The following is a 26,720-nucleotide window of genomic DNA, read 5'->3' as shown; positions in this document are numbered from 1 at the left end:
TTCTGTCTTCATCATTAGCTATATAGGTGATACCGTTGAGCTTATGCAGCCTGGACCATATGGTAGATCATGAAATTGATGTACACCTGACTTAGCTGAAAGTGACAGCTGTAGAGAGTGGTGATTTGACAGTTACTGTACATGTATATTGTTTTGCTATCTAACTATACAGTAGCAAAAGATATTAGTAAACATGTCCAGTAACTGTCAAATCACTTACTATACGCACCCAGCTAGTGCACAGATGGATTCAATCTTGGCTACTGCACTCTGCATCCATTTATTTGAGACACAATTAACCGAATGATGTTACTTGCAGATGAAGAAGAGAGATGTTGGTGATCATGAAGACAAGTGCAGCAAAGAGCATATTCGTTTGCTCCTAAAGAAAGTTGATGATCTCAATGCCCAGCTTCAACGTCAACCTTCTGAATCCTGCAAGTTCATGTGGAGAATAGAAAGCTGGAGCAAAACCCTTGAAAATGCCAAAATGGAAGCAACAGATTTGTTTAGCAGTGCCTTCTACACGGGTTATCCAGGATACAAATTATGCATGTGTGTCAACCCGGATTATCAGGGAAAAGGTCACGTCGGTGTGTATCTAATCATCATGAAAGGCGACTTTGATCATCAGTTACAGTGGCCGTTTCCGTATTCCTATAGACTAACTGTCGTTGACCAGCAGCCTGATGGAAACAATGTGAGCGTGCTGATAGATTCAACAAAGCTCAATAGACAGGAGCTCAAGTGGTTTATGAGAAAAACTGTAGCGCCAATTAACGCGATCGAGCTGCTGTTGGAAATGGATGATCCTGTTGAGTTTCTGGATTCTTTGCCAAAAGATCTCGAGTGCCCTATATGTTTGCTTCATTTTAAAGAACCACTTCTTACGTCATGTGGCCATCGATATTGCAAATCTTGTGTTGACAAGATAACCAGGTCAGACAATAATTAAGGATCCTAGAGTATAAATTGTATACACACAGTGTAGAGCAAATAGTCTAGCTACTCCATGATAAATACTGTTTGGGCTTTCCTGCAGAAACAAGAAATTCACCTGTCCTCTTGACAACAAGTTATGTTCAAGAGATAAAGAGGCAACTTTTTCAATTTCATTAATTAAATGTTGCCCTATGTCTGTTATATTAGACATGTTTTGCAGACATTTCCTGACCGGGACTTTGAACGCAAAGTAACATGTCTCAAAGTGAAATGTGGTCAATTTAGACAAGAATGTGAATGGTTTGGACAACTCAACCAACTCAAGGTTAACTTAACTTAATTAGCTAGCATTCAACAATATTATCTGAAGGTATTTGATTTACATAGATCATATAAAGGTTGATGAAAAGGTAACTATAGAGATATAAATGGCTAAAATGTTTGCTGATTTACTTGTAGACTCACATGTCAAGTGGAAGTTGTGAATTTGAGTTAGTGCAATGTCCACATGCTGAAGCAGGCTGCACTCACAAGGTTAATATGTTTAACTGCATGTCTGTCTAGCTGTTTGATTAAACTGTTTGTATGCCTATATCTGTTGTCTGTTAATTGGTTTGTCTGTTTGTTAATTAAATAGCGGACCTACATATCTATAGCTATAACTTATATTGTACATCGAGTCTAACTGCAAAATAATGTAATGTAATTAGTTAATTGATGATCTATTTCTATTGCACGTAAATAATAATTAATCGTGTGTGTCAAGTTGAAGAAAAAGGAATTACGAGAACACAAACGAGCACACACCAGTGAACACATGGATCTTCTTCTTCAGAAAGTGTCTGATTTGAGGATAGCAAATAAGGATCTTAAACGTCAATTGCATGCCACTACAGGACAAGTTTGCACTTTTTCTGGAGAATCAAGAACTGGCCAGATGTCCTACAAGATGCAAAGAATCATAAATGTGAAACCATCTACAGTGAAAGTTTCTACACAGGATATCCAGGATACAAACTACGTCTTATGTTTAAGCCAAACAACACCAAAGAAGGAAGTCATGAGTTTTATGTCGGCGTTTTATTGCAAGTGATGAAGGGAGAATATGATGATCTATTAGAATGGCCATTTCCACTAAAGTACGAACTGTTCATAGTCGATCAACAGCCAAACGTAACTGCTGCCAACATAACAAAATAGTACACCCAATTAAATGGCTTCATCTTGATGTTGAGGAAGTACTAAAAAAGCCAACTGCTGAATACAACAAAAATGGGTTTTGGTTTTCTAGATTTTGCCACACATCGTTCCCTTCAGACCAGAACGTATATTTGCATTGAAGACAAATCCCTTCTCATCAAAGTTGAAGTGTATAAGTAAAATTTTTAGCTAATTTTATTAGCATGCTTACTACCACAATTAACTTTTAATTCAAGGAGTTGCATTTTGTTATCTACAGTTATAATTAGATATCATGCAAGTTCATATAATAATAAAACTATCAATTATCTGTTGATTAGTTCTAATTATATTGATATATTGAGGTCTTATCAACTGAATAGGTCAGGGATTCCATTTCCCTAACTAATAAAATATTTGGAAGAAGTTGGTCACGTGCCAAAACACAATACCTACACACACGCTTTCTATATACATGTATTTGCCTTTGCACGTGATCAACTAGTATTCTACTGTTCCAAATAGTTTATAGTATACAGTATAGGTCGTTACCAATTCTGTGGACATTTAGCTAAATATATCTATCATGCATACATTGATCTAAATAAAAAATAGTTTTAATACTTTAGTGTTAGTAGCTAACCTTTTCTCAATCGAAATTTTAGCAACACGTCAATGCTCACCACACATCTTAGCCATGCAAAGAGCGACATCCGGGAAACGACGCAACTACGTTCATGCGCGCGCAACTTTGGACTAAAAACTTTTACTGTATAACTTAATTAATTAATTATCAATAACTGCTGCAACATTGCTTTCGCCGCCAATTTTAATAGCACATATACGAGCAAATTTTAAATCTGAACATTGAAATGGAATTCCATATAATTTAATTAAATACTCAGTATACTTGTCCAAATTAAAAACAATAATAAGCGTCTTTGTCAACTAAAAAACACTGGGTCCAACAGTATGTAAAAATCATGCAAGTCTGCTCTTTTTCCAAAACAAAATGAAAGTTTTCAAACTATATTGTAAAAGTAAAACAGCTATAGTTAACTGGAGCTATCCAGCAACACAAACAGTCGTGCTTGTCATAATTTGTCATACAGTTTTGTCCACGATTTCAGCTGACATCTGGTCGTATAATATTTGTAAGATCAACTGCTATCTTTATAAATAGAGTGTCATCTCTAACGCTAAAGCATTAAAACTATTTTTAATCAATGTGTGCGTGATAGATAATATGTCCACAGAATTGATGACATCTACACTCTAATTATAATCTAGAGAATTAGTCACGTGCAAAGGCACATAAATAATATAGAAAGCGTGTGTAGGTGTTTTGGGACGTGACCAACTACTATTATTAGTTATGGAAATTTAATTAATACTTATTCAATTGTTAAGACATCAATATAATTAGATAATTGATATATGAACCTGCATGATATCTAATAACTGTAGATAACAAAATGCAACTCCTTGAATTAAAAGTCGTGCTAGTAAGCATGCTAATAAGATTGGCTAAAAATTTTAGTTGTACACTTCAATTTTGATGAGGAGGGATTTGTCTTTGGTGCAAATATACTTTCTGGTCTGAAGGGAATGATGTGTGGTAAACTGTGGAAAACCAATACTTTTTTATTATTTTCAGCAGTGGCTTGTTCAGTATTCCTTCAACATCAAGATGAAGCCATTTAAAATTGGGTCTACCATATCTGTTATGTCGGCAGCAGTTAAGTTTGGCTGTTGATCGACTATGAACAGTTTGTACTTTAGTGGAAATGGCCATTCTAATAGATCATCATATTCTCCCTTCATCACTTACAATGAAACGCCAACATAAAACTCATGACTTCCTCCTTTGGTGTTGTTTGTCTAAAAAATAAGACATGGTTTGTATCCTGGATATCCTGTGTAGAAACTTTCACTGTAGATGATTTCACATTTATGATTCTTTGCATCTTGTAGGACATCTGGCCAATTCTTGATTCTCCAGAAAAAAGTGCAAACTTGTCCTGTAGTGGCATGCAATTGACGTTTAAGATGCTCGTTCTCTATCGTCAAATCAGACACTTTCTGAAGAAGAAGATCCATGTGTTCACTGGTGTGTGCTCGTTTGTGTTCTGTAATTCCTTTCTCTTCAACTTGACACACACAATTAATTATTATTTAAGTGCAGTATAAATCATCAATTAATTAATTAATTACATCATTTGCAGTTAGACTCGATATACAATACATGCCATAGCTAGATACATATAGATAGACATATAGATAGATAGATACAGCTGTATGTATAGGTCTACTATTTAACAAACAGACAAACCAGATATAGGCATACAAACAACTAATCAAACAGCTAGACGGACAGTCAAACATCGATCGACCTTGTAAGTGCAGCCTACTTCAGCATATGGACATTGCACTAACTCAAATTCACAACTTCCACTTGACATGTGAGTCTACAAGTAAATCAGCAAACATTATAACCATTTATATATCTCTATAGTTACCTTTTCATCAACCTTAATATGATCTATGTAAATCAACTACGTTCAGATAATATTGTTTGAATGCTAGCTAATTAAGTTAAGTTAACCTTGAGTTGGTTGAGTTGTCCAAACCATTCACATCCTTCTCTAAATCGACTACATTTCACTTTGAGACATGCTACTTTGCGTTCAAAGTCCCGGTCAGGAAATGTCTGCAAAACACGTCTAATATAACAGACATAGGGCAACATTTAATTAATGAAATTGAAAAAGTTGCCTCTTTATCTCTTGAACATAACTTGTTGTCAAGAGGACAGGTGAATTTCTTGTTTCTGCAGGAAAGCCCAAACAGTATTTATCATGGAGTAGCTAGACTATTTGCTCTACACTGCATGTATACAATTTATACTCTAGCTATAGGATCCTCATTGTCCGACCTTGTTATCTTGTCAACACAAGATTTGCAACATCGATGGCCGCATGACGTAAGAAGTGGTTCTTTAAGATGAAGCAAACATATAGGACACTCGAGATCCTTTGGCAAAGAATCCAGAAACTCAACAGGATCATCCATTTCCAACAGCAGCTCGATCGCGTTCATTGGCGCTACACGGGTCTGGGAGGCCGAGGCTTTACGGCTGTTGTCTGTGTCAGAGCCGTAGAGACTGTATAGTAATGGATTGTAGAAAGAGAATGCAGGAAATTAAAAGAGATGTTGGAAAAAGATGCGGGACGAAGTTTGGAAGTACGTGTTTTGGATGAATGATATTAGTAAAAATAGTATGCCTACTAGGCAGTTGTGCTACCTATAGATACATGCACTTGCATGACTAGAGCCGTAGCTCTCGATCGTAGATGCCTAGTTGTGAAGGCTCCAGCTTATTAAAAATTAATTGTTTGCATGAAGTCAAATTTTCAAGGTGCTGCAGCTAGTCTAGTAGAGTATATGATCATAAAGTCTACAGCAAGTGGACAGTGGTGACGGTTTTATAAATATAGGTTAATTAATTAAGGAATACTCACGCACGCAGACATGCACATTCACACCTCTAATCTACCAGCAGAACAGTTAGGCAGCTGCAGGCATATACAAACTAGTAAACAATAGAAGCCTAATTAGTTAATAATTGTATATACCGGATATGTTAATTTGTCAGCCTTCCAACTGTTGTAAATTTAGGCTATGTAAGCCGGTTTAGGAAGTAAAATGCTAGCTAGGAGCTCACTGTAGATCTAGTGAGTATATATATATATGAAGTATATATTTTTTATATATGCCTGTGGACCTACCTGCATGTTTGCACCACAAACAGCATATTTTGTAGAGGTTATTATATATGGAGTCTATACTATTTATGAAATGTAAGGAATCTGCTACTCGATAATCACACTTCTAACTTGGAAATTGTGCTGTTTTTCAAAGGGCTGTGGTTACACGTGTAATATCTTGGAGCAAATTAAGCAATGACAGTATATGCATGCCACCCGTTTAGAGTGTCTGCATATGCTGTGAGACAATGGAGCTCATTTATTGAGATAACAAGCAAGTGAGTCTGTGGAAAGAGTTCCACATACAGACACACCTACCGACATGTCAATCACGTCCAGCTTGACATATGGAGACTCACATGCGCAGACAGGTATTAATTGGCCCCAATTTCTCGTACATATATTCCACCCTCAGTACAAGTTGGAGCACAGTATACAAGTACTGAAGTCTATATACTAGCTTGCATGAAACTGATGCAAATGCTTCGATAAAGCATCTTCATTTAAATGAACTTGATCTAATTCGTGGAACAAAATTCAGCCATTCATTGCAATCATAATCACTAAACTCTGTTGTATCAAGTTAACAAAACAAGTTGGATGAAATCAATGTCACTTTATTCTAAGTAATTAATATTAACTAATCCATACCATTTGGCATCGAAATGACAGTAGCTACATTGTTGTCACTCAAACTGTCAACAGGACTGAATGTCGCTTGTTTCTCGGCTGTGAATATATTGTTGTCTGAACCGCAACTGTGTTTGTCCTCTTCAGGTATGGGCCGAGGTGCTGACATTGCAGATGCTATTGCTGTTTGTGCTCGATTTATGGATGACTGATAGTCAAGACCAATGGCTGGTGATTGGGAGCAGCTTAAGGTTGACTTGGAGCTCTGATCGTTCTTGATTTCAGTTTGATCAAGTGTGCCTTGAATATGAACAAGTGAAGGTTAGACTCAATGTTACATCTTATCAATCAGTCAGTTTTCACACACACACACACACACACACACACACACACACACACACACACACACACACACACACACACACACACACACACACACACACACACACACACTGTCTAAACTAACAGGAGAAAATACATCCAGACATATAGGTAGCAACTGGGACTTCCAACATCTCCAATCATCCAGGCTCTATGTCTGTCTACGATACTGCATTAGCTTAGTGTACCTGCCATGCAGCTAGGTGTTCCTCAGCTGTGCTGTAGAAGCTGAACAAGCTGAAGAACAGTCACGAGAGTATGTGGCAATGAATATACTTTTCAAAACATGACAATCAAGCAGAACATATTGCACAAACTGAACGCAGTCAGGATACGTAGTAGTTAGTATCTCAGCAGCATCTCTCCACATTACAACTAGGAAACAATCTGCACACAATAATGTCTAATAACATATACTGTATCCATGAAAAAGCATGTCTAGCAATTACGAGACTAGTTTAGCACATAAAAACTATGCACAACTCAAGTTTGTGGTATAACAATTAAGAACTACACACTTGCAGTGAGCTGATGATAGAATATCAATAATATTGAAGTCTCATTTTCTGATCAGAATTTCTGATCAGATTTTCTGCACCTACAAGGAGAGAGAGTCATCTCTGATGTAAGCTTGCTTTGTCAAATCCAAGTGACTAATAAGATTACCAGTCCCCCATCCTGACAAGTTTTAATCAGTTTTTCTCCTAAACCACTTGAGCTCCTGTCCATTGAGCTTTGTTGAATCCATCAGCCAGCTCATATCGTTTCCATCAGGTTGCTGGTCAACGACAGATAGTATATAGGAATACAAAAACGGCCACTGCGACAGAAATATATCATTCATTCATTCATTGATGATCAAATTAAGTCACCTTTCATGACGATTAGATACACACTCACATGACCTTCTCCCTGATCCGGGTCGACACACATGCATAATTTGTATCCCAAATAACCTGTGTAGAAGGCACTGCTAAACAAATCTGGTGTTTCCATTTTGGCATTTTCAAGGGTTTTGCTCCAGTTTTCTATTCTCCACATGAACTTGCAGGATTCAGAAGGTTGACATTGAAGCCGGGCATTGAGATCATCAACTTTCTTTAGGAGCAAACGAATATGCTCTTTGCCGCACTTGTCTTCATGATCACCAACATCTCTCTTCTTCATCTGCAAGTAACATCATTCAGTTAATTGTGTCTCAAATAAATGCATGAAAGCGCAGTAGCCAAGATTGAATCTATAGCTGCGCTCTATAGCTGGGTGCATATAGTAAGTGATTTGACAGTTACTGTACATGTTTACTAATATTGTTTTGCTACTATATAGTTATATAACGAAACAATATACATGTACAGTAACTGTCAAATCACCACTCTCTACAGCTGTCACTTTCAGCTATGTCAGCTGTACATTAATTTCATGATCTAGCATATGGCCCAGGCCCCATATGCTCAACAATATCACTTAATGATGTCAACGTGCTACTACTATACTAGTAAGGTAATGTGCACCATATCTGTTTATACAATGTGTTTCAGCGTCTTTTGTCTGAAGTATCAGTCAACACCAACCTAGAGTTTAGTCTCAAACATACCATGCAGTATACATATAGTTACCTAGCTAGATATGTTTTTTGCTACTAGAACGAATGGGCTCCTGCACGTAATAAATACTCATGCATGCATGATTGTGTACTCCTCCCATCATTTAATTTTGTCTGTTGCCTTTGTGTACACATGTAACCCACTTGTTCATCACTTTGTATGTTTGTTTGCTAATTGTCTGTTTATCAATCTGTAAGTTTGTCATCTCTCAACATACCTTGTGAGAACATCCAACAGACAGAAGTTTACAAAAAACTTGAGAAAAATCACATCCATCATCTGCGTGTTTCTGATTAAAATTTTTGGGTTACCAACTTTTCAAATTTATATTATTATTTAATTGACTAACCTGCAGATCACGCAACTCCCCAATCCATGTACATCCATCTCCATGGTTCTTGCACTTTACTTTAAGACCAAGAACTTTAAGTTCATGAATTTTATCCCAAAAAGCCTGAAGTGATTATTTACAACATATAACCCTTATAACATAATATGTGATGTAAACACTATTGTACCACACCCACCTCACTTCTCTTCTTCACCTTGTTATTCAGTGGACATTTAAACTTTCCATACCTTTTAACCAATAGTCACAACATATTACTTCATGGTCTTCTAGTTATTCCAACTAAAATTAAGTTTTAATTACTTTGTGCTTTTGTCCACGCAGCTTTTGCACATGAGGTGACCGCATGGAGTCTGTAGAGGATTTCTGAAAGCAATCAAGCAGATGGGACACTCGAGATTTTTTCAGTGGCTTTACAAACTCCACTTCCTAGCCACCAGGCGCACCAGCTGCAGACGCCATGTTGAGTAAAACAGAAATATGATATTGGAATGAAGAAATTACTTGAATCACGTGCTGTTTGTTTGATGATTTGTCTAAAATCTTCATAGTAAACTGATGTAATTAATTAGGGTGCTGCAAAAAGGCAATGCAATTTTAACAACGTTTGATTAATTGAAAACTTGCCTGCATGTTCCTTACATCATCACTTCTTGCAGTGTAGAGGCAACGTTGAAGATGGTTTAGAGATCAAGACTCGATCTACAATTATTGTGAGAAGTTTATTGCAAACAAAGTGTTATTCAGACTAAATTTTATTTACGTAATTAACTAACATCATTGTTGTTGTTGTGAAATAGCCACATGTATTGCAGCTGTGAAATTAATCACGGCAAAGTCACATGGCATAGTAGAAGAGTAATTAGTTACAAACGGAACAAGCACATGCATGCATTTCATGTGATTGTGGTAGGGTATACATTACAAATTATATTACACAGTCAACAAGAAAATGGCATGATATCACGTGTTTGATTGCACAATAGTTGCAAGATGTACAAAGTATTGTAGTCACATGTTGAAAGTTTAGTCTGGCAAAACAAAACAAATAGAAGCCACAGAAACACTCCTACTATAAAACAAACGACTAGCTAGTCTATATCTATAGCTTTCTAGACAGTGCATGATAAGTGTGTCGTACGCGTCGCGCCATCTCTGCCAAATCTCACATCGCACACAGAGGTAAATTGCGTTGAGCTCGTGCACATTTAACGCATGCACGCAGAAGTTGCGCAAGCTTGCAGAAGTTACCTCATGCAGCATGACGAGAGGTGCTGCGTGACGTAAGTTTTAGCATGTAGCTCTATCTAAGCAGCACGACTGGACTGAAGTCTACACTAGCTAGTTATGTGTTCTAATGTCAAGTAGCAGTACTAAGTTGGTATGTCTACATCTGTTCAAGATCACGGAACGAGCTAGCTGCATGTTAGTTGACGTATGCAAGAGATGTCCCAGAGAGCTTCAACTCTAGCACTAGCCAGTTTGTGTAAGTACAGCTAGTGCACTAGCCAGTTTGTATAGGTGGTCGTACTGTATACGTGAAAAGAATGAGTAAATAATCGTAAGTTAATTAATTAAGTTGATCTAGACGTAGCAATTTGTAAATCATCTATCTAGGGGACGATGTATCCATGCACTGTGGAAGAATCTTCACTTGCTGATCTATTGTGAGCACTAATAGTTATTTAAAGCACTCTATGTAATTACACAACACGTCTACTTTTCTTGAAAGTTGCATTACCTTTTGCCCCCAGCTTGCATGCGCAACGTAAGAACAGCATTTGATGAATTTACTGACGGGACACTTGAACATATGTTACGTACAGCTACGACGCAAAAAACTCCGTCACTCGAGATCGACTCAAGTCCGCATGTTCGAGAGTTACCCTGCACTTTTGTGGGTTCGTCATACTGTCATAGTGACCCTGCTGAGTCACTATGACGTATTGCTTACTAGAGACGTTTGTCGTTTGTATAAATGTTCGTTACCATGGTCATGTGCAACAGTACGTCACTTGTTCATGTCTAGGCTTGACGGTTACAGCGTCGCAGACGTAACATTGTGCGCTATGTCGCACAGTGCTCGACAAGCCAGTCCAAGCGTCTTGCGGAGATCGCTTCCATCAGCCGTGCTTTAAGTCTCTATTTAGGTGAGTGAAAGAAGTTACTAAATTTGTTAGTTACAGTAAAGTAGAATGTTGTACGGTACATCAGCACTGAAAGAATTTGTTTGTATCGATGTCAATGGAGACGTTTAGGCCCGGATGACTCGGACACTGACTTTGCCACTAGGTTACGTTTGTACTCTGCTTACTAGTAGGCTTGTTCCAAGCTTGTCTAAAAGGGTGATCGACCTTTGTATTGTGCTAGTGTTTGTTCAAGGTGCATACATACCTACTTTCCACTAGCTCACGTGCATGACGTAATGTTAATTCTACATTTTGTCGCTCAATGTCGTCAAGTTGTTAGCCAGTTATATAGTGCTTGAAGCTAGAACTAGGTTTTCATGGATATTGAGTATTTAGCTGCTTTTGTAGCAGTCATTGAGATATATGAGAAAGTGTTTGCTAGGTTGTGTGGCTCTGGGTGTGTCTAGATGACATCAAATCTTCCTCGACTTTGCATGAAATTATGAATAAAGTATTATATGGCATGACGATATTGACACATCAGTTTGTGTCAATTCCAACTTGGTTTGTCCTTGTTTGTTTGTGTGTGTGTGTGTGTGTGTGTGTGTGTGTGTGTGTGTGTGTGTGTGTGTGTGTGTGTGTGTGTGTGTGTGTGTGTGTGTGTGTGTGTGTGTTCCAATCCTGGTTGTTCAACTGAAGTGACCAAATCTGAATTACAGCAACATGTTGACTTTTTGTGACTTTTGTTTTGTCAACTGTCCATACTGCAATGAGACAATGACAGCTAAGGAACTGACTGATCATATATCATCATGTTTGAAAGCACCTGTAATCTGTCCAAATGAATGTGAAGATGGAAAAACAATGAATCGAGAAAATGTTGATGGATATTGAAATTTTATGTTGAATGATGAATACATCGAGTTGTGTGTGTGTGTGTGTGTGTGTGTGTGTGTGTGTGTGCGCGCGCGCGCACGCACGTGCGCTTGTTTCATCTATCAGTCTGTTTGGCTATCTGTATGTTTTTTTGTCTGTCTGCCTGTCTATGTGTCTGTCTGTCTGACTGGCTGTCTGGCTGTCTGTATGTTTGTTTGTCTGTCTGTCTGTTTATCTGTCTGTCTGTCTGTCTGGCTGGCTGGCTGTATGTTTGTTTGTTTGTCTGCCTGTCTGTTTACTTGTCTGTTTGCATCCATATGTTTGTTTGCATGTCTGCACATCTGTCTGTCTGTTTGCCTGTCTGTCTATATGTCCGTATGTTTGTTTTTCTGCTTGCCTGTCTGTTTTTGTGTGGACAGTATGTTTCTATTCAATCTAATTATGTATATTATTTTATAATAGCTGGCAAGTCACATGGAAATTTGTCCAAAGAAAGTAGTGACATGCAACATTGTTGGATGCAATTTCAAAATAATATTCAACACACAATATTTTAATATCCGTTATTTTGTACTGACGTGCCTGGCCTATAATTTAGGGACAACAACATGAGCTGGATGCACATGCTGAAGCTTCACTGCCACTTCATTTGGCTTGCCTTGGTGATTGCATCAAACAACTGCAACTTGAAGTGAAAGATTTCGACTGCAAAACAGACGACAAGATCAAAGACCAAATTCAGAGTCTCGAGAAGCCTGCAGTACATGACTCAATGAGCAGCGACAGTGAGCAGAAACTGTTGGCACTAGAAGATCAGTTGAGAGAGTTGGAGTCTCGTCAAACTTTTATGCAGCAGAAGACAATTGCAGCGTGTTACGAGTCAGTCGATAACATTCAGAAACAGTTCAAGACGAAAGTTGATTTATTGGATCAACACATGAGACTGATGACAGAGAAATGCATTAAATTTGAAGAAACCATTTCTATGCAGGATGCCAGGATGAAGCAACTGGAAAGCGAATTATCTCAATACAGACTCAACGGTGGAACGAATGTGGGTCTGCATCAGCAGTTTACGGCTCAAGATCGAGTGCTGGCGAGTCATGATATGAAACTAGCAGAACACGGTCTGAGGCTTGACATGATTGATTGTAAGAACACGAACGGTGTGCTGCTGTGGAAGATTACTGACATCAGACAACGAAGACGAGATGCTGTGAGTGGCAAGACACCATCCATCTACTCACAACCATTCTACACGTCACCCAATGGACACAAGATGTGTGCTTGTCTCTATCTAAATGGAGACGGGATGGGACGTGGTACTCATTTGTCTCTTTTCTTTGTGATTATGAGAGGAGAATACGATTCTCTTCTTCGTTGGCCGTTTAGACAGAAAGTCACTCTCATACTCATCGATCAACAAGGTGGCAATCACGTGTCTGACACGTTCAGACCTGATCCCACGTCGTCGTCATTTCAAAGACCAAGAAATGAGATGAATGTTGCATCTGGATGTCCACTATTTGTACCTCTGGCTATCTTAGACAGCAATGGATATGTTAATTTATAGATTACCTTTTCTCAATGGAAATGCTAGCAACACGTCAATGCTTACCACAGCACATCTTAGCCAAGCGAGACATCCCGTAAACAACCTAACCATGTTCATGCGCGCCCAACTTTGGACTAACTACTGTATAACCTAATTAATTATCAATGACTGCTGCAACGTTGCTTTTGCCGCTTAGATCTGAACATTAAAATGGAATTCCATATAATTTAATTAAATACTCAGCTGCATACTTCTCCAAATTAATAACAATAATAAGCATCTTTGTCAACTAAAAAAACACTGGGTCCAACAATATGTAAAAATCATGTAAGTCTGCCATTTTCCCAAAACAAAATGAAACTTTTCAAAGTATATCGTGCTTTGTCATAATTTGTCATACAGATTTTGTCCATGATTTCAGCAGGCATCCGGTTGTATAATATTTGTGAGATCAACTGCTATCTTTATAAATAGAGTGTCATCTTTAACATATCCATTGCTGTCTAAGGTAGCCAGAGGTACAAATAGTGGACATCCAGATGCAACATTCATCTCATTTCTTGGTCTTTGAAATGACGACGACGTGGGATCAGGTCTGAACGTGTCAGACACGTGACTGCTGCCTTGTTGATCGATGAGTATGAGAGTGACTTTCTGTCTAAATGGCCAACAAAGAAGAGAATCGTATTCTCCTCTCATAATCACAAAGAAAAGAGACAAATGAGTACCACGTCCCATCCCGTCTCCATTCAGATAGAGACGAGCACACATCTTGTATCCATTGGGTGACGTGTAGAATGGTTGTGAGTAGATGGATGGTGTCTTGCCACTCACAGCATCTCGTCTTCGTCGCCTCATGTCAGTAATCTTCCACAGCAGCACACCGTTCGTGTTCTTACAATCAATCATGTCAAGCCTCAGACCGTGTTCTGCTAGTTTCATATCATGACTCGCCAGCACTCGATCTTGAGCCGTAAACTGCTGATGCAGACCCACATTCGTTCCACCGTTGAGTCTGTATTGAGATAATTCGCTTTCCAGTTGCTTCATCCTGGCATCCTGCATAGAAATAGTTTCTTCAAATTTAATGCATTTCTCTGTCATCAGTCTCATGTGTTGATCCAATAAATCAACTTTCGTCTTGAACTGTTGCTGAATGTTATCGACTGACTCGTAACACGCTGCGATTGTCTTCTGCTGCATAACAGTTTGACGAGACTCCAACTCTCTCAACTGATCTTCTAGTGCCGACAGTTTCTGCTCACTGTCGCTGCTCATTGAGTCATGTACTGCTGGCTTCTTGAGACTCTGAATTTGGTCTTTGATCTTGTCGTCTGTTTTGCAGTCAAAATCTTTCACTTCAAGTTGCAGTTGTTTGATGCATTCACCAAGGCAAGACAAATGAAGTGGCAGTGAAGCTTCAGCATGTGCATCCAGCTCATGTTGTTGTCCCTAAATTGTAGGTCAGGCATGTAAGTATAGAATAACAGATATTAAAATATTGTGTGTTAAATATTACTTTGAAATTGCATCCAACAATGTTGCATGTCACTACCTTCTTTGGACAAATTTCCATGTGACTTGCCAGCTATTATATAATAATATACATAATTAGATAAATAAATAGTAACACACTGTGTCCACACAAAAACAGACAGGTAGACAGACAGACAAACATACAGACCGACAGACAGACAAACAGACAGACAGATAAACATACATACATACATACAGACCAACAGACATACGGACAGACAGACAGACAAACAGACAACAAACAGACAGTCAGACAGGCAAACAAACGTACAGATGCAAACAGACTGACAAACAAACAGACTGACAAACAAACACACAGACAGACAGACAAACATATGCACAAGTAAACAAACAAACAAACATACGGACAGACAGACAGATAGACAAACAAACATACAAACAGCCACACAGACTGATAAATGAAAAAAGCGAACACACACACACGCACACACACACACACACACACACACACACACACACACAACAACAACAACTCAATGTATTCATTATTCAACATAAAATTTCAATATCCACCAACATTTTCTCGATTCATTGTTTTTCCATCTTCACATTCATTTGGACAGATTACAGGTGCTTTCAAACATGATGATATATGATCAGTTAGCTCCTTAGCTGACATTGTGCCATTGCAGTATGAACAGTTGACAGAACGAAAGTCACAAATAATGTCAACATGTTGTTGTAATTCAGATTTGGTCACTTCAGCTGAACAACCAGGATTGGAACAAGCCACTGGTGTGTATGAGCAAGTATCAATGTGTTTCTATACAAACAAAAATAACTTAGTTTGACTGCAATAATAAATTATGTTATTCTTGTGTGCATGTGTGTGTGTGTGTGTGTGTGTGTGTGTGTGTGTGTGTGTGTGTGTGTGTGTGTGTGTGTGTGTCCATAAATCTAATCAATCAAAGTTACTTCTAGCAATCTGTGTTCACCACTCCAGTCACAACCAGCAGATTTCATAAGACAAAAGACTTCCAGTTCCATCAGTTCCTTGTCAGCAAACACATCCCTGTAGGACTAAATAAAAACAACAAAATTAACAATTTTCAATCTATGCAAACATTATGTGACTTACTATTCCTTTGTCTAGTTTTTCCTTACAAGTTGGGCATATTGGATTTTCACATTCCCTATATATGCAAACAATTATATTTTAATTAATATTGTTTGTTAAATTATGCAGCACACACACACACACACACACACACACACACACACACACACACACACACACACCGAGGACACACCAAGTTGGAATTGACACAAACTGATATTTCAATATTGTCATGCCATATAATTCTTTATTGATAATTTCATGCAAAGTCTAGGAAGATCGATGTCATATACACACCTACAGCCACACAACCTAGCAAACGGTTTCTCATACCTCAATAACTGCTACAAAAGCAACGAAATACTCAATATCCATAAAAACCTTTTAGTTCTAGCTTCAAGCACTAGATAACTGGCTAACAACTTGATGACATTATCGCAACAAATGTAGAATGCACAACATTATGGTGAGTTAGTGGAAAGAGCAAAGGTAGTGTACATGTCGATCTATACTCATGTACGTATGTACCTTGAACCGACCGACACTAGTACAATACAAAGGTCAATCACCTTTTAGCTAACTATAGACAAGCTTGGAACAAGCCTACTAGTACGTAGGAAAAGGACAAACGTAACATAGTAAAGCAAAGTCAAAGTGTCTTCGAGATATTGATAAATTGGTACAACCAATTTCTTTTAGCTTCAATCAGTGCTTGATGTACATGCATGTACAGTACAGTACAACCAACTCAAACATTCTTCTGCTACTTTACTGTAACTAACAAATTAGTAACTTTTTTCACTCACTTAAATAAAGACTTGAAGCATGGCTGATGGAAGCGATCTCCGCAAGACGCTTGGACTGGCTTGTCGAGCACTGTGCGACATAACACACAATGTAAGTTCTCTGGGACTTTGGTTACGTATGCGACGCTGTAACAACCGGCAAGTCTAGACATGAACAAGTGACGGTACTGTTGTACATGACCATGGTAACGAACATTTATACAAACGTGCAATGACCATGGTAACTAACATATACAAACCACAAAGGTCCTAAAATAGCAATGACGTCATAGTAACGCACGCACTATGATTCTACGAATACCATAATCTAATCACGTGTTTTCTATTCTTCTTACGGTGTACTCTGTTTTCCCTATTTGGTTGTAACCTACATGCAATTGTGCATGGGAGTTCAGTTCTTCGAATTCTTCGAATTCTTGACTAATAGTGCCGTCTATTTATTTCGTTTGTGGCTGTCGAGCTATTCTACAAGAAGTTGGTCCACGAATTTCGCGTACCGTGGGAAAACTCATGTAGCTAGGCAGTGAGACGTCTCTGAGAGCAATTACGCATATCACTAGAGAAAGCTCTTGTCAAGGCGGAGTCAGATCAGCGCGCTTCTGGCCAAAGGCGCATTTACAGTTACTGTAGGTTGTTGTGCCCCACCCACTGGTCCGAAACGGTTGCCGTACGCGTTAACCTACTCACGTGCGCACGTGCTGGAAAACATTCGGGACTTCAATATCGCAGTGGAAACTGCTGTTGTAGCCTTGTGGATTGCAGCCCCGGATGCGCTTTCATCACCAGTATGATACGCGCTGAAGAATTTGATTACATACTTACTCCCGCCCAGAAAGGCGGTACCATACCAGACGTAGTGGTGATGGCATCCGGGCTGCAATCCACACTGCGTCTGGGGCGAAGCTAGTGCTGTTGTGGGTTGCGGCAACCGTGCTAATCGTGACAGAGACATTACTTTCGTTTGTTTAACAGCAATTGTGACGGTCAAAGGCGAGAAATTTGTACTAACCTAGACAAACTGGCTCTCTAGTTTACACGTGTACCTACACAAACTGGCTCTAGTGCACCGCACTGTACTTACACAAACTGGCCAGTGCACTAGCTGTACTTACACAATGTGGTTACTGCTCTCTGGCACATCTCTTGCATACGTCAACTGACAGCTCGTTCCGTGATCTTGAACAGACCTAGACATACCAACCTAGTGCTACTTGACATCAGAACACCTAGTAACTAAGCTTCAGTCCAGTTGTGCTGTCCTAATAATAGCGTTTGTTGACTTAGTCATGTTGACTTAGTCATGTTGGCTTAGTCATGTTGACTTCCGCTTGCGCAACTTCTGCGTGCATGCCTTGTGCACGAGCTCAACGCAAATTTTCTTCTGCGAGCGATGTGAGTTTTGGCAGAGATGACACGTACGTCATACGCATCATGCCCGTTGTACAGTAGGAGTCTTCTAGTCGTTTTGTATTGCTAGACTACACTTACTGCAATATTTTGTACGTGTTGCAACTATATTGTGCAATCAAACACATGATATCATTATGACTGTTCTAGCTCGTAAATTATTGACTGCGTAATCCAGTTTGTAAAAACTGCGAATGTACACGTGTACCATACCACGTACGATCACATGAAATGCGCATGCATGCATGCGCTTGTCATGTTTGTAACTATTAATTAATTAACAAATTATTCTTCTACTGTCTATACCATGTGACTTTGTCGTGATTTTCACAACTGCAATGCATGTGGCTATTTTCGCAACAACTGTTGCGTTATGTTAATTAATTATGTACATAAAACTTAGTCTGAATAACACTTGTTTGTACTAATTAAGTAAACTCTTCCACAATATTGTAGATCGAGTTTTGTGTCTCGATCTTAACCATCTTCATTATAATTATCGCTTTTCTTTATCTAGACTGCAAGAAGTGATGTAACGACAGGCTTTGAACAGGCAAATTTACAATCAAATCAACTAGTCGAACGTTGTTACAATTAATTGCATTGCTTTTTTGCGGCACCCTAATAACATCAGTCTACTATGAAGGTTTGACTATACATACAAATTATCAAACAAGCAGCACGTGATGCATGTAATTGCTTCATTCCAATATCATATTTCTGTTCTACTCAATATGGCGTCTGCAGCTCCTGCGACTGGTGGTTATGAAGCGGAGTTTGTAAAGCCGTTGAAAAAATCTCGAGTGTCCCATCTGCTTGCTTGCTCTCAGAGAGCCTCTACAGACTCCGTGCGGTCACCTCATGTGCAAAAGCTGCGTGGACAAAATCACAAAGTAAATAAAACTTAATTTTAGTTGGAATAACTATAAGACCATAAAGTAATATGTTGTCACTATTTGTTGAAGAGATAGAAAGTTTAAATGTCCACTGGATAACAAGGTGGAGAAGAGAAGTGAGGTGGGTGCAGTACAATAGCGTTTACATTACATATTATTAGGGTTATATATTGTAAATAATCACTTCAGGCATTTTTGGATAAAATTCATGAACGTAAAGTTGTTGATCTTAAAGTGAAGTGCAACAACAATGGAGATGGATGTGCATGGATTGGAGAGTTGCATGATCTGCAGGTTAGTCAATTAAATAATAATATAAATTTGAAAAGTTGGTAACCCAAAAATTTTAATCAGAAACACGCAGATGATGGATGTGATTTTGCTCAAGTTTTTTGTGAATTTCTGTCTGTTGGATGTTCTCACTAGGTATGCTTAGAGATGACAAACTTACACATTGATAAACAGACAATTAGCAAACAAACATGCAAATTGATGAACAAGTGGGTTACATGTGTACACAAAGGCGACAGACAAAATTAATGATGGGAGGAGTACACAATCATGCATGCATGAGTATTTATTACCTGCAGGAGCCCATTCATTCTAGTAGCAAAAAACATATCTAGCTAGGTAACTATATGTATACTGCATGGTATGTTTGAGACTAAACTCTAGGATGGTGTTGACTGATACATATATGAGACTTCAGATAAAAGACGTTGAAACACATTGTATACACAGATATGGTGCACATTACCTTCCTAGTGCAGTAGTAGCACATTGACATCATTAGGTGATACCGTTGAGCATATGGGGCCCGGGCCATATGGTAGATCATGAAATTGATGTACACCTGACTCAGCTGAAAGTGACAGCTGTAGAGAGTGGCAATTTGACAGTTACTGTACATGAGAAAAACTGATCAAAACTTGTCAGGATGGGGGACTGTAATCTTATTAGTCACTTGGATTTGACAAAGCAGGCTTACATCAGAGATGACTCTCTCCTTGTAAGTGCAGAAATTCTGATCAGAAATTCTGATCAGAAAATGAGACTTCAATATTATTGATATTCTATCATCAGCTCACTGCAAGTGTGTAGTTTAATTGTTATACCACAAACTTGAGTCGTGCATAGTTTTATGTGCTAAACTAGTCTCTTAATTGCTAGACATGCTTTTTCATGGGTACAGTATATGTCATTAGCATTATTGTGTGCAGATTGTTTCCTAGTTGTAATGTGGAGAGTTGCTGCTGAGATACTAACTACTACCGTACGTATACTGACTGCGTTCAGTTTGTGCAATGTTCTACTCGATTGTCATGTTTTGAAAAGTACATTCATTGCCACATACTCTCGTGATTGTTCTTCAGCTTGTTCAGCTTCTACAGCACAGCCGAGGAACGCCTAGCTGGCAGGTACACTAAGCACATGCAGTATTGTAGACAGACATAGAGCCTGCATGATTGGAGATGTTGGGAGTCCCAGTTGCTACCTACGTCTGGATGTATTTTCTAATGTTAGTTTAGACAGTGTGTGTGTGTGTGTGTGTGTGTGTGTGTGTGTGTGTGTGTGTGTGTGTGTGTGTGTGTGTGTGTGTGTGTGTGTGTGTGTGTGTGTGTGTGTGTGTGTGTGTGAAAACTGGCTGTTTGATCATATGTAACATTGAGTCTGACCTTCACTTGTTCATATTCAAGGCACACCTGATCAAACTGAAATCAAGAACGATCAGAGCTCAGAGTTAAGCTTAAGGTGCTCCCAATCACCAGCCATTGGTCTTGACTATCAGTCATCCATACATCAAGCACACACAGCAATAGCATCTGCAGTGTCAGCACCTCGGCCCATACCTGAAGAGGACAAACGCATGCAGTTGCAGTTCAGACAAAAATATATTCACAGCCGAGAAACAAGCAACATTCAGTCCTGTTGACAGTTTGAGTGACAACAATGTAGCTACTGTCATTTCGATGCCAAATGGTATGGATTAGTTAATATTAATTACTTAGAATAAAAACTCTAAGAGTGACATTGATTGTCATCCAACTTGTTTTGTTGACTTGATACAACCGAGTTTAGTGATTATAGTTGCAATGAGTGGCTGAATTTTGTTCCACAAATTTAGATCAAGTTTGTGTAAATGAAGTTGCTTTATTGAAGCATTTGCATCAGTCTCATGCAAGCTGGTATATAGACTTCAGCACCTGTATACTAGCTGTGCTCCAACTTGTACTGAGGTTGGAATAACATGTATGAGAATTTGGGGCCAATTAACACTTGTCTGCACATGTGAGTCTCCACATGTCAAGCTGGATGTGATTGACATGTTGGTAGGTGTGTCTGTATGTGGAACTCTTTCCACAGACTCACTTGCTTGTTATCTTGATAAATGAGCTGCATCGTTTCACAGCATATGCAGACACCCATTTTGTAGATCTAGACGGGTGGCATACATATACTGTCATTGCTTAATTAATTTGCTCCAAGATATTGCATGTGTAACCACAGCCCTTTGAAAAACAGCACAATTTCCAACTTAGAAGTGTAATTATCGAGTAGCAGATTCCTTACATTTCATAAATAGTATAGACTCCATATATAATAACCTCAATAAAATATGCTGTTTGTGGTGCAAACTGCAGCTATATATATATATATATATATATATATATATATATATATATATATACTCCTAGCTTGCATTTTACTTCCTAAACCGGCTTATATAGCCTAAAATTTACAACATTTGGAAGGCTGACAAATTAACATATCTGGTATATACGATTATTAACTAATTAGGCTTCTATTGTTTACTAGCTTGTATATGCCTGCAACTGCCTAGCTGTTCTACTGGTAGATTAGAGGTGTGAATGTGCATGTCTGCGTGCGTGAGTATTCCTTAATTAATTAACCTATATTTATAAAACCCTCACCACTGTCCACATGCTGTAGACTTCATGATCATATACTCTACTAGACTAGCTGCAGCACCTTGAAAATTTGACTTCATGCAAACAATTAATTTTTAATGCGTTGGAGCCTTCACAACTAGGCATTGACATGTACAGCTACCATCGCGAGCTACGGCTTTAGTCATGCAAGTGCATGTATCTAGGTAGCACAACTGCCTATAGCTAGTAGGCATATTATTTCTATTAATATCATTCATCCAAAACACGTACTTCCAAACTTCGTCCCGCATCTTTTTCCAACACCTCTTTTAATTTCCTGCTTTCTCTTTCTACAATCCAACACTATACAGTCTCTACGGCTCTGACACAGACAACAGCCGTAAAGCCTCGGCCTCCCAGACCCGTGTAGCGCCAATAAACGCGATCGAGCTGCTGTTGGAAATGGATGATCCTGTTGAGTTTCTGGATCCTTTGCCAAAGGATCTCGAGTGTCCTATATGTTTGCTTCATCTTAAAGAACCACTTCTTACGTCATGCGGCCATCGATATTGCAAATCTTGTGTTGACAAGATAACAAGGTCGGACAATGAGGATCCTATAGCTAGAGTCTAAATTGTGTACATGCAGTGTAGAGCAAATAGTCTAGCTACTCCATGATAAATACTGTTTGGGCTTTCCTGCAGAAACAAGAAATTCACCTGTCCTCTTGACAACAAGTTATGTTCAAGGGCTAGAGAGGCAACTTTTTCAATTTCATTAATTAAATGTTGCTCTATGTCTGTTATATTAGATGTGTTTTGCAGACATTTCCTGACCGGGACTTTGAACGCAAAGTATCATGTCTCAAAGTGAAATGTGGTCGATTTAGAGAAGGATGTGAATGGTTTGGACAACTCAACCAACTCAAGGTTAATTATAGCTACCAAGCAAGCACTAGTTAACTTAATTAACTTAACGTAGTTGATTTACATGACTAAATATAAATATAAAATGTTTCTGATTTAATTACTTGTAGACTCACATGTCAGCTGGAAGTTGTGAATTAGAGTTAGTGCAATGTCCATATGCTGAAGCAGGCTGCACTCACAAGGTTGATGATATGTTTGCCTGTCTGTCTGTCTGTCTGTCTAGCTGTTTGACTAGATTGTCTGTATACCTGTATCTATACATATGTATCTGTTGTCTGTTAATTGGTTTGTCTGTTTGTTGTACTGTATGTACATTATTGTAATTATCTAGCTATAGCTTATATTATATAACTGCAAAATGATATAATTAATTGATGATTTATTTCCATTGAACCTAAATAGTAATAATTAATTGCATGTGTCAAGTTGAAGAAAAAGGAATTACGAGAACACAAACGAGCACACACCAATGAACACATGGATCTTCTTCTTCAGAAAGTGTCTGATTTGACGATAGAGAACGAGCATCTTAAACGTCAGTTGCATGCCACTACAGGACAAGTTTGCACTTTTTTCTGGAGAATCAAGAACTGGCCAGATGTTCTACAAGATGCAAAGAATCATAAATGTGAAATCATCTACAGTGAAAGTTTCTACACAGGATATCCAGGATACAAACTGTGTCTTAAGTTTAAGCCAAACAACACCAAAGTAGGCAGAGAAAATCATGCGTTTTATGTTGGCGTTTTCTTGCAAGTGATGAAGGGAGAATATGATGATCTATTAGAATGGCCATTTCCACTAAAGTACGAACTGTTCATAGTCGATCAACAGCCAAATTCAGCAGCTGCCAGCATGACAAGAATGTTTGACACAACTAAGTGGCATACTGATACTGTTGCTGTTAGAGAGGCACTAAGAAAGCCAACTGCTGAATATAACGACAAGGGTTTGGGTTGTCCACAGTTTACCACACATCATTCCCTTCAGACCAGAAAGTATATTCGCACTGAAGACAAATCCCTTCTCATCAAAGTTGAAGTTTGTACAACTTAGTTAGACTTCTTGCTATAATTAACGTGCTTACTAGCACAACGTCTAATTCAAGCTGCTGCATTTTGTTATCTACACTGTAGTACAGTATTAGATATTATGCATGTTCATATCATAATCAAACTATCAATTATCTGTCGTTTTGTTCCATTAATGAATTATTATATTGATATCCTAAGATCGAACTGCGCGTGAAATTAAAAATTTAAAACAAGTTGGTCACGTGCAAAGACAGAAATAGAAATTATATAGAAGGTATATGTGTACATACTTCAAAATTTTTTTAGTAATCTAGCTATACAGTATACATGTCTTTACCAATTCTGTGGACATCACTATCATGCATACATTGATTAATTTTAAAAATTAAAAATAAAAAATAAAAGTAACAGCTAACCTTCTCTCAATCAAATTTTAACACTACGTCAATGTTCAGATTTAGTCTTATCCGGGAAACGACACAATTACGTTTATGCGCGCGCAACTTCCAAACAACTGCTATAATTTAGTTGTTATAATTTAATAATTGATTCTAAAGGCTACCCTGTACTAAGACGTTGCTTTTGTCGCCAATTTTGCTAAATCTGGATATGAATAGATAACAGAATAAATATATCCAGTCCAAAAACAATACATAATAACCATATACATAACACTGGGTATGCAAATACTATTATAAGTAAAAAATCTTGTAAAAACTGCCCTTTCCTATCAAAGCAAAATCAAAGTTGTCAAATGGTGTGAAACCAAAAAACAGTATATTGAGGCCAAAGATCGAGCAACACAAACAGTAGTGCCCTAATTGTCATACAGCTCTGTCCATGATTTCAGCTGGCATCTGGTCGTATAACATTTGTGATATCAACTGCTATCTTTATAAATAGAGTGTCATCTTTAACATATCCATTGCTGTCTAAGGTAGCCAGAGGTACAAATAGTGGACATCCAGATGCAACATTCATCTCGTTTCTTGGTCTTTGAAATGATGAGGACGTGGGATCAGGTCTGAACGTGTCAGACACGTGACTGCCACCTTGTTGATCAATGAGTACGAGAGTGACTTTCTGTCTAAACGGCCAAGGAAGAAGAGAATCGTATTCTCCTCTCATAATTACAAAGAAAAGAGACAAATGAGTACCACGTCCCATCCCGTCTCCATTCAGATAGAGACGAGCACACATCTTGTATCCATTGGGTGACGTGTAGAATGGTTGTGAGTAGACGGATGGTGTCTTGCCACTCACAGCATCTCGTCTTCGTCGTCTCATGTCAGTAATCTTCCACAGCAGCACACCGTTCGTGTTCTTACAATCAATCATGTCAAGCCTCAGACCGTGTTCTGCTAGTTTCATATCATGACTCGCCAGCACTCGATCTTGAGCCGTAAACTGCTGATGCAGACCCACATTCGTTCCACCGTTGAGTCTGTATTGAGATAATTCGCTTTCCAGTTGCTTCATCCTGACATCCTGCATAGAAATAGTTTCTTCAAATTTAATGCATTTCTCTGTCATCAGTCTCATGTGTTGATCCAATAAATCAACTTTCGTCTTGAACTGTTTCTGAATGTTATCGACTGACTCGTAACACGCCGCGATTGTCTTCTGCTGCATAACAGTTTGACGAGACTCCAACTCTCTCAACTGATCTTCTAGTGCCGACAGTTTCTGCTCACTGTCGCTGCTCATTGAGTCATGTACTGCTGGCTTCTTGAGACTCTGAATTTGGTCTTTGATCTTGTCGTCTGTTTTGCAGTCGAAATCTTTCACTTCAAGTTGCAGTTGTTTAATGCATTCACCAAGGCAAGTCAAATGAAGTGGCAGTGAAGCTTCAGCATGTGCATCCAGCTCATGTTGTTGTCCCTAAATTATAGGTCAGGCATGTAAGTATAGAATAACGGATATTAAAATATTTTATTGTGTGTTGAAAATTACTTTGAAATTGCATCCAACAATGTTGCATGTCACTACTTTCTTTGGACAAATTTCCATGTGACTTGCCAGCTATTATATAATAATATACATAATTAGATTAATAGAAACACACTGTCCACACAAAGACAGACAGGCAGGCAGAAAAACAAACATACGGACTTATAGACAGACAGACAGACAAACAGACAGACAGTTGTGCAGACATGCAAACAAGCATATGGATGCAAACAGACAAGTAAACAGACAGGCAGATAGACAAACAGACAGACAGACAGCCAGACAGACAGATAGACAGACAGACAAACATACATACATACAGACAGACAGCCAGCCAGCCAGACACAGACATATAGACAGGCAGACAGACAAACAAACATACAGACAGCCAAACAGATTGATAGATGAAACAAGCACATGTGCGTGCACACACACATAACTCGATGTATTCATCATTCAACATAAAATTTAATATCAACCAACATTTTCTCGGTTCATTGTTTTTCCATCTTCACATTCATTTGGACAGATTACAGGTGCTTTCAAACATGATGATATATGATCAGTTAGCTCCTTAGCTGTCATTGGCTCATTGCAGTATGGACAGTTGACAAAACGAAAGTCACAAAAAATGTCAACATGTTGTTGTAATTCAGATTTGGTCACTTCAGCTGAACAACCAAGATTGGAACAAGCCACTGGTGTGTATGAGCAAGTATCGATGTGTTTCTATACAAACAAAAATAGCTTAGTTTGTGTGCACATGCACGTGTGTGCATGT

The 26,720-nt window shown here is 38.5% G+C and overlaps 6 protein-coding genes and 1 long non-coding RNA gene across 14 annotated transcripts in view; 3 read left to right on the top strand and 4 right to left on the bottom strand.

Moving 5' to 3' along the window:
* Window positions 1-4,439: 4,439 nt before the first annotated feature.
* LOC134194449 (uncharacterized) lies at window positions 4,440-5,191 on the bottom strand. Its single transcript, XR_009972211.1, has 3 exons — window positions 5,057-5,191; window positions 4,727-4,951; window positions 4,440-4,589 (listed from the first exon to the last, which is right to left on the bottom strand). It is a non-coding gene; the product is annotated as an uncharacterized LOC134194449 (long non-coding RNA).
* Window positions 5,192-6,710: 1,519 nt separating this feature from the next.
* LOC134195020 (TNF receptor-associated factor 4-like) lies at window positions 6,711-9,252 on the bottom strand. Of its 4 annotated transcripts, none has more exons than XR_009972283.1 (7): window positions 9,156-9,252; window positions 9,031-9,082; window positions 8,853-8,957; window positions 8,721-8,792; window positions 7,772-8,066; window positions 7,418-7,719; window positions 6,711-6,818 (listed from the first exon to the last, which is right to left on the bottom strand). XR_009972283.1 is itself a non-coding variant. In XM_062664017.1 (6 exons), exons 1-6 carry the CDS (start codon window positions 9,185-9,187, stop codon window positions 7,682-7,684), a joined length of 594 nt encoding a protein of 197 aa, XP_062520001.1. In that variant the 5' UTR covers window positions 9,188-9,252; the 3' UTR covers window positions 6,970-7,681. The 4 variants fall into 4 exon arrangements, 1 of the variants encoding a protein (XP_062520001.1); XR_009972282.1 differs by having other exon boundaries at window positions 6,729-6,818; window positions 7,088-7,719; XR_009972281.1 differs by lacking the exon at window positions 6,711-6,818 and having other exon boundaries at window positions 6,970-7,497; window positions 7,566-7,719.
* Window positions 9,253-11,818: 2,566 nt separating this feature from the next.
* LOC134194463 (TNF receptor-associated factor 3-like) lies at window positions 11,819-13,516 on the top strand. The gene is made up of 2 exons (XM_062663387.1): window positions 11,819-11,909; window positions 12,320-13,516. Exon 2 carries the CDS (start codon window positions 12,630-12,632, stop codon window positions 13,428-13,430), a length of 801 nt encoding a protein of 266 aa, XP_062519371.1. The 5' UTR covers window positions 11,819-11,909; window positions 12,320-12,629; the 3' UTR covers window positions 13,431-13,516.
* Window positions 13,517-13,617: 101 nt separating this feature from the next.
* LOC134194462 (TNF receptor-associated factor 3-like) lies at window positions 13,618-18,055 on the bottom strand. The gene is made up of 7 exons (XM_062663385.1): window positions 17,945-18,055; window positions 16,833-16,976; window positions 16,048-16,102; window positions 15,885-15,989; window positions 15,487-15,732; window positions 14,932-15,000; window positions 13,618-14,864 (listed from the first exon to the last, which is right to left on the bottom strand). The coding sequence occupies exons 1-7, from the start codon at window positions 18,025-18,027 to the stop codon at window positions 13,830-13,832; spliced, it is 1,737 nt and encodes a 578-aa protein (XP_062519369.1). The 5' UTR covers window positions 18,028-18,055; the 3' UTR covers window positions 13,618-13,829.
* An 806-nt stretch (window positions 18,056-18,861) lies between these two features.
* Window positions 18,862-21,393, top strand: LOC134194464 (TNF receptor-associated factor 6-B-like). Of its 4 annotated transcripts, none has more exons than XR_009972215.1 (5): window positions 18,862-18,931; window positions 18,987-19,132; window positions 19,205-19,256; window positions 20,356-20,553; window positions 20,833-21,393. XR_009972215.1 is itself a non-coding variant. In XM_062663388.1 (4 exons), the coding sequence occupies exons 1-4, from the start codon at window positions 19,101-19,103 to the stop codon at window positions 19,559-19,561; spliced, it is 261 nt and encodes an 86-aa protein (XP_062519372.1). In that variant the 5' UTR covers window positions 19,002-19,100; the 3' UTR covers window positions 19,562-19,790. The 4 variants fall into 4 exon arrangements, 1 of the variants encoding a protein (XP_062519372.1); XR_009972216.1 differs by lacking the exon at window positions 18,862-18,931 and adding an exon at window positions 19,371-19,429 and having other exon boundaries at window positions 19,002-19,132; window positions 19,205-19,251; XR_009972214.1 differs by lacking the exon at window positions 18,862-18,931 and adding an exon at window positions 19,325-19,429 and having other exon boundaries at window positions 19,002-19,132.
* A 1,095-nt stretch (window positions 21,394-22,488) lies between these two features.
* Window positions 22,489-24,147, top strand: LOC134194677 (TNF receptor-associated factor 6-A-like). Its single transcript, XM_062663619.1, has 5 exons — window positions 22,489-22,625; window positions 22,731-22,785; window positions 22,851-22,955; window positions 23,063-23,137; window positions 23,382-24,147. Exons 1-5 carry the CDS (start codon window positions 22,489-22,491, stop codon window positions 24,009-24,011), a joined length of 1,002 nt encoding a protein of 333 aa, XP_062519603.1. The 3' UTR covers window positions 24,012-24,147.
* A 363-nt stretch (window positions 24,148-24,510) lies between these two features.
* Window positions 24,511-26,720, bottom strand: part of LOC134194774 (TNF receptor-associated factor 3-like) — a 5,078-nt gene continuing 2,868 nt past the window's right edge. For both annotated transcript variants that reach the window (XM_062663740.1, XM_062663741.1), the window contains exons 4-6: window positions 26,423-26,668; window positions 25,943-26,011; window positions 24,511-25,870 (exon numbers count right to left, since the gene is read on the bottom strand). In XM_062663740.1, the coding sequence (XP_062519724.1) occupies window positions 24,836-25,870; window positions 25,943-26,011; window positions 26,423-26,668 (1,350 nt within the window). In that variant the 3' untranslated portion in view covers window positions 24,511-24,835. The remainder of the gene's footprint in view (window positions 25,871-25,942; window positions 26,012-26,422; window positions 26,669-26,720) is intronic.

The sequence above is a fragment of the Corticium candelabrum genome, chromosome 19 (genome assembly GCF_963422355.1).
Source record: "Corticium candelabrum chromosome 19, ooCorCand1.1, whole genome shotgun sequence".
Taxonomy (NCBI): Eukaryota; Metazoa; Porifera; class Homoscleromorpha; order Homosclerophorida; family Plakinidae; genus Corticium; species Corticium candelabrum.
This window is presented reverse-complemented; position numbering and strand designations above follow the sequence as displayed.